The sequence below is a fragment of the Chrysoperla carnea genome, chromosome 3, assembly GCF_905475395.1.
Source record: "Chrysoperla carnea chromosome 3, inChrCarn1.1, whole genome shotgun sequence".
Lineage (NCBI taxonomy): Eukaryota > Metazoa > Arthropoda > Insecta > Neuroptera > Chrysopidae > Chrysoperla > Chrysoperla carnea.
In genome coordinates, this window is record NC_058339.1 from 61,765,001 (window position 1) to 61,776,926 (window position 11,926).

Consider the following 11,926-nt stretch of genomic DNA (forward strand, 5'->3'; position numbering starts at 1 on the left):
ACTATAGGAATTATAACTACAATAACTAATCAAATGAATGGTCAAAATACTATTTATGTTTTTTTGTTTTTTTTTTTTTTTGTAATAGAATTTTATGTATTATTAATTGTTATAAAATCAGTTTAATTATTTTGATAAATTATGGTAATGTGTGTATTACATTTTGTACGCTATTTAAAATTTTGAAAAAAAAAAATGGTCTGTTGGCGGCCCATTCTACCTTGAATCGTATAAATTTTACCTCGTTACAACAACTTTTTACTATAAAGTTGTAAATATAAAAAAAAAATAGAATAAAATCAATATAATTATGTTATGTAATGATAATAATTGTAGGTAATTATTGCCGACATTTTTATGTAAAATAAAGCGTTGTTTCAATTAGTTTTAATGTTAATTACCATAATTATTTTAAATTTTTGCGCCTCAAACCATCTAATGTGTGTTAAGTAGCTGCTAAAGTTAGAATTTAGAAGCTGGTTAAAAATTTTGCACTCTAAAGATGTACCAGCTTTACGGTGAAAGAATCTTTAAGTGCAGAAAATGGCGCTTTATTTCTGTTAAGCTTACATAATACATGATGATTTTTTTTTTAATCGTCTCCATTGCCATTAATGCCATTTTAATGTTTGTGGTAAATTATAAATTTATTTTTATTCAAATTTATGAAAATTTATTAAAAACAAGAATTTAATACTATTTTAAGAATTCAGCGTTATGTAAATTCCCTTTAAATTAAATAAAAAATAAAAGAAGATTTATTTTTGTTTTCAAGATTAGTAGACGGAAGTAATTACTTTCATTAAAATTGATTAATTATCTTAGAAATAATTTTATTGATTGGTCAAATATTTGACTATTTATTTGAGCCTCTGGCTATTTGAGTTTATGGATGGTGAACGAACAGTCATGAAATCAATGTTATGAGATGAAGTTAGAATATAAACATTTTATTTGATTCATATAAAACAAGTGAAAACAAACAATCGACTGAGTTAATTGTTGAGTGTATAGACAGTGTTGATTACACTGTCACATTATATATAAATACATTTCACACATTTATAACTGATATTCTTATATAATACATTCTAAAAAATTTACGGCTATTTTGCGCTCTCAAAAGCTGTTTATTTTTTTATAAGAAACATTTCTTACTTTTAAACTTAATTGTTCTATCTATACGGTATACAAGATGGGTCGTACGAGCCCAAGACCCAATTGACCTATGTTGCTCATTTACGAACTTGATTTTGAGTAATCGTGATGACAGACGAGCAGACAGACAGACAACCGGAAATGGACTAATTAGGTGATTTTATGAACACCAATACCCAAATTTTGTTCATAGTATCAATATTTTTAAGCGTTACAAACTTGGGACTAAACTTAATATACTATGTATATTTCATATACACATATACATGGTCTAAATATGGATTATGGATTTATGGAATTAGTAGTATAATTATGGAATTAGTTAATTAGTTGCTTGTTATGAGTGGGGAGTAATAGAGCCATAAAAAAGTATTAATTTTTTATTTAACAAGCGTATATTAACTTCACGTGTAACTCTTAAGGTAATAAAAAGTTAGAAGTAAATTTAAACCTACATCTAATTGTCCGAATAAATTAAAAAATTTCACACGTATAAAGATCCAATGACAATAAAATAATTAATTTTTTATAAAATCACCAGGATAAATGATCGATAATCTTATCTTTATTACTTTAAAAATCTTGAAATATTATTAAGTAGTGTAGTTGTTAGACCGCCCTCTTTTTTCGCAGACTGTTGTTAAGACCAGGAAGAAACCCAGCGACGTTAACTGTTAACTTTTATATCCAAAAAAAACACAATTTTTAACCTGCCATATTTTAATTATAATGAAAAATTGAAAACGCGGAATAATCTATAAATTTAAAGAATGAACGCTTTGAATTTTAAATTAGACTTAAAATTGTTATCCACTTTTTAGTGCAATAAAAGTGTGTTCTTTAATTTTTTTTAAACCATTAAAATTATTTAATTATAATTAGTTAACTACTTTTTACTAGAAAGCCTTACTTCTTTCTAGAAAATCCTTAGGACCACATGATTATTCTAAAAATCGATGACTATAATTAACTACTTATGGATTTTTAAAATATGAATATGGCCTAAGGATTTATTTGCATTGTTTAAATTTATTCTGTGCTGAGTTTGATTAGCGATGAAACGAGAGAAACGGGATGGCACGAGAATACACCAACGATAGACGAGACGTTCATAACACTACTTTCCGATAATTGTTCGAAAAACAGACAACAGATAATCGAGGGACAGGCGATAAATATTCGTGAGGCAGACAAAAAAAGTATCAAAAACGAGCAATATTTCTTAAAGTATATAAAAATAAGTGACACGAGAAGATGAAAAACACGAAATGATAGAAACGATACGAGACAAGTTAAGATAGAAAATTTTCTCGTTTTGCGGAAATACTAAATTCGAAAGTTTTTTAATTCATAGCGTGAATGATGTTGGTTTTCTTGCACCAAAGTACAAAACTACAATTATTATAGCAAATACCACAAATAAATATCGTATACATGATTTACTTTTATAAACAAAACAAAAAATAATAAATTCTTTATAAATATTGATTTGTCAGTTCGATCATCATGAATCCACAGTGCAATACTCAAATAGTTAACAAATTAAGAGAACTAAATTTCGAAATAAATATCAAAAAAATTACCACTCTATACAATCAATTAAACGAATATCAGAATATCAATTGATAGATATTATTGTTTTAATGAGATATTATTGTTTTAATGAAAAACATCAACATAAACAATTTGGAAACATCCGATATGAAGAAACCAAATTTGAAATATATTTCAAAATCGGAATTATACCTTCTTAGTTACTTACTATTCTAAGGTAATACTATCAAAAACTAGTTAATTATAATCTGCAAAATTTTACATTTTACGAGGTAGCCAATATGCCCTATACAAACATTTACCTGGGTATTAATGTTTGGTCTTCTAGTGAAACTACAAGTACCTAACCTGTATGTGATACAAACTTCGGCAAAGAAAAAATATTATCGACAAAGATATAGGTAAGTATTAGTCTAGGCGAGAGATAGACAACCGGTCGATTGCGGCTATTAGTCTAGTCGATCATGGTAAGGTAAAAAAACCTTAAAAGCCGATCATGGATGGCATGGCAAAAGTTAATATTATTTATATGGTAAAAATACATGCCACATTATTTATCCCAGAATATCGACTCATAATCAGCAGCGGATTAGTCATAAAACGTGGTTAGAAAAACTTCTTGATGAGAGACAAGCGGAAGATTAGCGAAGGTAACAAAATTTGGTGAAACACTCTTTGAATAAAAAAAGGATATACGATGGAGACAAGTTTTTGTGTGAAGGGCAGCCATAAATGACAAAATGGCGACAGTAAATTTCGGTGGTTATATAGCAAAAAAGGTTTTATCAACAAATTTCCTTCATTTAGTTACTTACATCATCGAATGTCGTAACGCAATAGTACCCATATGTTCTGTATCATCAAGTTTATTGATTTGTTAAAATTTCTTTTAAATAACTGTCATTAATAACTTTGGAAAAGTTATGGAATAAATTTTATGCAACACCATTTTTTTCATTGCAATTTATGATTAAAACATACCGCTGAATAACAAAATTTAGAACTTTTTACACATAATTCGAGAATAATAATTGGATAATTTACGAAAAATAAATATAAAATTGATCGCTTTGAAAACGGCTAAAGATATCAAAATTATCACTCTATATATTTTTTTTAGGAAAATAATTTCCAACAACTTTTGTTTCAAACTATTTTTCATATAATTGATAATCTCGAAGATATTATCCAAAAATCGTTATTTTATGTATACATAGCGTTAATTAACGCAACCCTAGCACTTTTGAGACTGCGCTTTAGTAAGGTTTTAAATTAGATGCTGAAACCTTTTTTTTTATTTTTTATTTTATTTTATTTTTTATGAATAACTTCACGTAAAAACATTATTTTGAGCTAGACCATAATGTATATAGGATTTTTGTAATCAAATAAATTTAATTAAGGTGTTATTATTTTAAATTCGTCCATATAAAATTATTTTAAAAAAGGAATTACATGGTCGCCATATACCTATGTCCGGATTAAGTTGTATAAAGTGATTCATTACGAACTAAGTAAAATTCAAAAATGTTTCTTATTTTATCTAACATAATTTTTTTTCTTTTTGACTATGAATGACTAAAAAATTGAATTTTTAAGTGTGGTGCAATTTGTTATCTTTTCTTCGACAACTCTGGAAAAAACTAGACATAGCTTATAAGTAATAAGTAAACATAATGTGTTTTAATTCGAATTCTCTATATCCTAGACTATAATGACATAGTAAGTACTTGAGATTAAAATTTTTTTTCGGGTATCATAGCAAGTAGGACAGAATTTAAATCTATAAAAATTCCATTATCACTAATAAAGTTATTAGCAATGATAAGACTTTTAACACATGTTTGCTTAATTTTTTAAGCAAAATTATTCAATTCAGTTAGTGATATTTTAGTGTGTAGAAAATTAAGAAATAATAAGAAACATGGAAGCGGAATTGATAAAAAATGATGACGAGAAAGATAAAACAGATACATTTGAAGATATTTTACATATTGTTGGAAATAATGGACCATTTCAAAAAAGATTTATTTGGATATATAATTTTACATATGCATTAATTTTATCTATGATTTATTATAATATTTTAATGGCATTGGCAATACCAAAACATTGGTGTTATGTACCTGGACGTGAAAATACAAATTTAACATTAGAAAAATGGTGGGAGTTAACAATACCTGTGTATGTATTTATTAAAAAATTTTTTAACAAGATCGCTGAGTGCAGAAGCGAATTCAGTGCCACTCTAATTTTTACTCCTTTTCATTATTTTATTTATATGAGTAGTCACACCAACGGTTCATTATTAAAGTAATAATATATAAATAATAAATCGTAGTTTAAAAACATAGGCCATATTATTACATAAATAATGAACCATAATTATGAGACTTTTCATATAAATAATATCTATAATGAAAAGATATATAACTTATAAATATATTCGCAAGCGGCGTTAAATTTGTTTTGTACGCAACTAATATGGAATATCAACTTATGAAGCCCTTGTATAATAAATACAATGCTGTATTGTATAAAGTTCTTAGTGACCAAATCATTAACTTTTTTAAATTTCTCGATTTACACATAATGCAATTGTTGTAAAAATTAATATTGTATCGAATACAGGACATTAATAAAAAGAAAATATTAAGTTTTCTGGTGAACAGAAACAAAATGTTTTACCAGATTACTGGTATTTTAAGTGATGCTGAATAGACTTTTAATTAAATTTAAAATTTTTCTTTGTGTTTTGGTCTTTTTTATACTATGCATATATGTGATATGCAAGGTATACTAAGTTTAGCCCCAAGTTTGTAACGCTAAAAAATATTGATGCTATGAACAAAATTTTGGTATATGTGTTCATAAAATCATCCAATTTGTCTATTTTCGGTTGTCCGTCCGTCCGCCCGTCTGTCTGTCAACTCGATAACTGAAAAACGAAAAAAGATCCAGCAGAAATTTTTACAGGACGTTAAAAGTGAGGTCGAGTTCGTAAATGAGCATCATAGGTCAATTGAGTCTTGGGTCCGTAGGTCCCATCTTGTAAACCGTTAGAGATAAAACAAAAGTTTAAATGTAAAAAATATTCCTAATAAAAAAATAACTAACTTTTGTTTGAAATATTTTGGCGTAAACATCACTGTTTACCCGTTAGGGCGCAAATTATTCGTAAATTGTATAGTATGTGTTATATGGGATTATCAGTTATGTATGTGTGACAGGTATGTATGTGTAATGTGATAGAGTAATCAATACTGTCTATGCATAGTATTTCAACAATTAACTCAGTCAATTGTTTGTTTTCACTTGTTTTTAATAAACAATGTTCAAGGTTCAAGTAGAATATCAATAAATTGGACAAATAACAAAAATATTTCATATTTTGTTTTATTTCGATGGGGAAGTTGCGAAGTTATAACAAATAATGTTCTTTTCAGCATCCGAGACAAAGGACACTGCAATATTAGATAGGAAAATGGCTTTCGGTGAAACTTTTTCTAATCGACACTGAAATCTTCCTTGAATCATTCTGTTCAAAAGCTCTCACCCCCATGAAAATTTTTAAGGAGCAGTTTTCGAGCTACGGATAATCAAAGCTACACATTCATTATTTATACAGTCCGTAGCTCGATAACTGCTTGTTAAAATTTTTGAGAGCTTTTGATCAGAAAGGTCCGAAGAACATTTCGTAAGCATTTCAGAATCATAAGATAATTATTACTTTACTAAGCTAATACAACTCTCATTTTAAAAAACATATTTTTCTCATTCTAGTATTCTTCTATTTTTTCTCTTTTTCATAAAGATATTACGTTCTCTATCATATTGTAAGAAATATTTTAAATCATAAATATTTCTCATAATATTTTTTCAGGGAAACTGACAGTTATGGACAAGATGCCTTCAGCAAATGTAAACATTACAGTTCTGATAATAAAACATCCACAACAAGTAAGAATCCTTAGTTAAAATGAAATGTATTTGGTATTTATATGAAAAATTCTTTTTGTAGCTTGCCAAAATGGTTGGGAGTATGATAAAACTTGGTATGAAACGACAATTGTTTCAGATAATGATTGGGTTTGTGACAGAGAAGTTTATGTTACACAGTCTTTTGTCTACGCACGTTTGGGAGAATTTGCAGGCACTCTTATCGCTGGAAGTCTTGGTGATATGTACGTACACACATTAGTTTTTTGTATTTTGTTTTATAGTCTATGTATAGAAGCGCGAAATCAGTTTCATACTCCTTGTACACAAGCGCAATAAGTTTCACAAAGCTTTATTTGAGTTTTTTGTGTAGCTAAGTAGCTAAGAATTTTATGATTTTGATGCTCACTTTTTAGTTTTTTCTTTTGCCTTTTGTCATTGGAGCTACTGTTAACTTACCCCATTGATGTAAACGGTTACATATTGTAAATTTTGTAAAATTGAAAGAAATTGCAATAGTTTTCTATGAATAATAAAATACATTCCACCCAAAAATAAAAATTTTCTGTTTATACATGCTACAAAGATGGCATTTTCATCAATTAACTTGAAAAAAAGTCAAATTTCATTTGTCACAACGCCACCCCTCCCCCCACCGCAAAATCCAAAAAATATCTTTTCTGTTAATTTGACTTTATTTTGAGACGATTGGTGAAAATCCTATCTTTCTAGTATGTATAGAACAGAAAATCGTTATTTGTGGGATGTTTTTCAAATACAAATAGGCCAAACATTTTTGCGGGATATTGTTTTGTGAGTTTACACTACAAATAAAAATTTTAATAAAAAGCGCTTTTTTTTAAATTTTACGAATTTTTTACTCGAAACCTGGAAGCGATTCGTTCAACATTATTTATTTGTTAAAACAAATTAGTGTAAACAATTCCTACCGCGTTACTCACCGGCAACCTGCACCTTTACGATTAGAAAAGTGTTTTAAACGATATCCTGCAAAAATTAATTATGCTCAATGTCGGATTTTGCCGTATCTAATTTCCTTCTTTTATTGAAACTAATAACTATTTCTCTTATTTTCTTCCAACCCTTATTGACATAAATTTTTTTCAGCTTAGGACGGAGATTTATAATCGTTTTTACAATATTGTCATTAGTTTTGAATCGAATATGTATGTTATTTATTTCCTCAAATTATGGTTGGTTTATGGTTCTAAGTGTATTAAGTTCAACAACAGTAAATACAGGATTCTTGGCATCATTAACTATTGGTATGGAAATTACTGATGCCAAATTACGTGAAACGGTATTATCCGCTCAATATATCGGATGGAGCCTTGGTGTGGCTATTTTATCGTTTATAATGTGGATTATTCGTCGATGGGACTATTTATTTTTAATATCAACTGTACCTGCACTTTGTCTGTTTATATTCTTTAGGTAAATTTAACTAAAATTGAAGCACCAGCGGAAGGGAGGGGGAGTATTCATTGCCAATTTTCCTTTGCTATACCCCTATATTATTGACAATTTGAATTTTATCGTACGAGCGCCAAGGAAAGTTAAGACTTGCAGTTGAAATTATTTGTACCTCATTTTCAACATTGTTGATAAATTTTGTTATAAATTCATGAATGTAGACGAAAAATAAGTATATTTTTCGATATCTGCCTTGGTTTTCGAAATACCGAAAGCTAAATTACTAAACAAGATTTTTAATTTTCGATATTTTGAAAATTACTCCAATTCCAATTCAAAATTTTATTCTTACTTTTCATCACTTAATTCACCGTCAAAATTGAAAATATATGTTTGGTTTTTAATTTTTTAATTTGTGTCCCCATTACCGTGCTAATAATCCTTAACTACTCGGGCAACCGCTGGTTTTTTTTCAATAATTTATGAATTGACTTTAATTTATTTTAATTTCTACCGCCTAGTTTTGCCTACTTTTGAAGTCATTTATTTTATTAAATGATCGGGAAACTCTTTCTAAAATTTTCAGCATTTATTTTGACTTAGTCCAACTTCATATTAAACAAATCAAGTCTTTTAGCCAAAATTTGCTTGGCGCTCGTTCATCCTTAACTATCGAAGATGAAATTTGAGAGAAACATTTTGAAAAACCAGAAAGAAGCAGTTATTGCAAACACTAAATTCTTTTTTTGTATTCTTAAATCCTTGGTTAAAGTGGAAAAATGACATAAAATTTTGAAAATTTTACAATCGTATATCTTTTATACGCTGCTTAACTTTTCTTTACATAAAATATATGTAAATAACAATTACGGCTTTTTCAGCAAAGGGAAAAGGGTGTAATATTATGTTTAAGAAACCTTCAGTGGTATTTAATTATCAAAACTTTATAAAAACTTAAGGTATTGAAAATAAAATTTGAGATTCCCCCTAAGAGCGATAGTAGCTAAATTAATTTCTGTCATATAAATACGAATTTTGACTGCATTGTAGTCATCGTCATATGTAGGAGCTAATTGTAATTTTGCTCCAAAGAAAATTCATAGTGATAAAGCAAAAATTGTGCTAGGCATCGGAGCATGGTATAATAAAAATAAAATTTTCAACTAACCTCTGCATGACACATCATTTTAACTATTTTTAATTTAAACAGATACTTAATTGAATCTCCTCGTTGGTTGATGTCCCGCGGTAAAATTCACAAAGCATATGTCCAGTTAAAACGTGTTGCTGACATCAATAACAAAGAACTACCTGACAATTTTTTGGATCGCTTGTATGCTATGAACAAAAAACGCACAAAACAAAAAAATGGTTTATTAAGTTTAGTATCAAGTTGGCGACTATTTAAAAATACGGTTTTGCTTACAATTTGCTGGTAAAATCAAATGATTTAAAAGTTTATGATTCTGTTTGTTTATAGATACCATCTAAGATGGTAACACTGTGTGATTCATATTGTATAGATGTACATTGATAACGTCATACTAACGTTATACCATCCTAGATAGCATCATTAAAGAAACAGAACCTGTATCTTTTCGTCTGGATGAAACATTGCTTTAAAATTATTTACAGGAGTACAGTGTTACTTGTATTACAAATATTAATTTATAACTTTGGTAACTTAAAAGGAAATCCATTTCTTATATTTTTCTTGTTGGCCATGGCTGAGCTACCGGTGAATATTTTTGGAAAATTGTTTAGCAAATATTTTGGACGACGATTGGTTCAATTTTGCGCGTTTATGTGTGCAGCAATTTCGGCTCTGGTTGTAATTTATTATTGTGAAGGTAAGTTGATAAAGTTTTGCAAAACATTACACTATAACTTTTATACTCATAATTTATTTTTAAGATGATAGACCGATTTTGACTCTTGGTTTAGTTTTATTTGTTAAATTTTTCTCATATCTTGCGGTATATATAATCGACCTGCAAGCAATGGAAATTTTCCCAACTAATGCGAGGCAAACTGGTACTGGTCTCTGTCTTTTTATTTCAAGCGCTGTTTGTTGCATAAGTCCCTATATTACATATTTGGTAAGATATAATATTGTATATTTACTATTCTGAACCGGATAACCATCCATTTACTTGGTTTTAGGGATCTACATACGATAGTCGCTATCCGTATGTTGTAGTATTTTTATTAGTTCTAATTGGTGGAATAAGTGGTACATTTTTACCAGAAACGTCAGATATAGCATTACCAGAAACTACAGAAGATGCTCGTGTGTTTGGAAAAGATCAATCATATTGGAATTTCTTAAATCGTAAGAGTAAATATGAACCACCAAAAAAGAAGTATGGCCAAATAACATGTTAAGTATTTATAATAAAAATATTCTAAAAAAAAAGTGAGAAAAATTTACAATTTTTATCTTTAAGGTCCCTAATTAATTGCTATTCATACTTCTTTTTGAAAGAAATACTTAATTCATCCCTGTTCAATGAATTGGAGAAATTCAAATGTCATTCTTACACATTTCTCAAATTTACATGAGAGGATCAGATATATGTTATTCTTAAACACTGCAATATAAATTACCTGCAAAATCACTGGAATCCTTGATATTGGTGATCTAAATACTATCTGCAGGGCGTCCTAGACATGTTAGAGTCGAAACACGGACATGTTTGCAGTATCGACTTGCTTCGCCGCATCATTAGAATAGATATTCTATATTTTTTCAAAAAAAAGTTGCATATCTTGCATAAATGGGTACTAACCAAGAAAGTAATTTTATTTTTAAATACCTTTATGAAATTGGTGAATTTTGTTACTAACACGTACCATTTAATTTGCTCCTGGTTTCATTTGAAATAAACAAACAAATGAAACATTACACTCATTTAAAAAGTTTACATAAATGAATGAATGTTTTTTAAAAGTTAAATACACAAAACATTGTTAAAATGATAATAATATATCATTAAATCATTATTTGTTGAAAATAATTCATTATTAAAATATTATGTGTTTAGTAAAACCTCATTATAATTAAACAGTACTATACTTTAGTATGTTTTATACAAGAGTTTTTTGTGATTCGGTACATTCGAATAGAATAATCTGGGCACCTAGCATCCCGGTTACTAATTATACATTAAACGTAATCAAAATATACAGAACTTTTTGAACAAGTGGCTTCAGAATACAGTGTGCTATAATGGACGTCACAAACTCAGTTCACTAATACAGCAAGTGATTGTAAAAATTAAAATAATAAAAATTGGACCATCATGGGGACTGTCAACAGAAGTGAAAACTTAAAACTTGGGAATATAGCAATATTTAATTATTTTTTATTTTTTTATAAATATATTAATTAGTATGAATAATTAAAGTTTCATAATCGAAAAATTGACATAGAACCCGGCCACGTTTCGCTGTGGCTTTGTCTGATAATTATTATTAGGAGATTAATTAAATGAAAATAGTCTCAAAACACATAAGTCATATATGGTTTAAAAACTCGAACATATTTTTTTTCGGGCGTTTTCGTTTCTATGTTTAAGAGTTCTTTTAAAACTGTAAGTTAAAAATTATCAGGAAAAAATAAAAACATTATTGTTATAAAACTTATGATCTTTCTATTTTCGTTTAAAAACAAAATTTTGATAAGAATCCCAATTATTAATTTTTTTTAACGGTTGAATATCATCTGGGCAATAATGATCGATGAGAACTTTTACAAGGCTGTGAAGCATTTAAGAGAATATTTCGTTTCGAATAATGGGATTATGGCGGCTAGTTATTTCATACATTAGAATTGTGACAA

At 28.2% G+C, this 11,926-nt stretch overlaps 1 protein-coding gene across 1 annotated transcript; it reads left to right on the top strand.

The window, feature by feature from the left end:
* Positions 1 to 4,548: 4,548 nt before the first annotated feature.
* LOC123295549 (carcinine transporter-like) lies at positions 4,549 to 10,490 on the top strand. The gene is made up of 8 exons (XM_044876936.1): positions 4,549 to 4,896; positions 6,596 to 6,672; positions 6,734 to 6,896; positions 7,780 to 8,106; positions 9,296 to 9,520; positions 9,721 to 9,935; positions 10,000 to 10,184; positions 10,249 to 10,490. Exons 1-8 carry the CDS (start codon positions 4,637 to 4,639, stop codon positions 10,468 to 10,470), a joined length of 1,674 nt encoding a protein of 557 aa, XP_044732871.1. The 5' UTR covers positions 4,549 to 4,636; the 3' UTR covers positions 10,471 to 10,490.
* Positions 10,491 to 11,926: the final 1,436 nt, after the last annotated feature.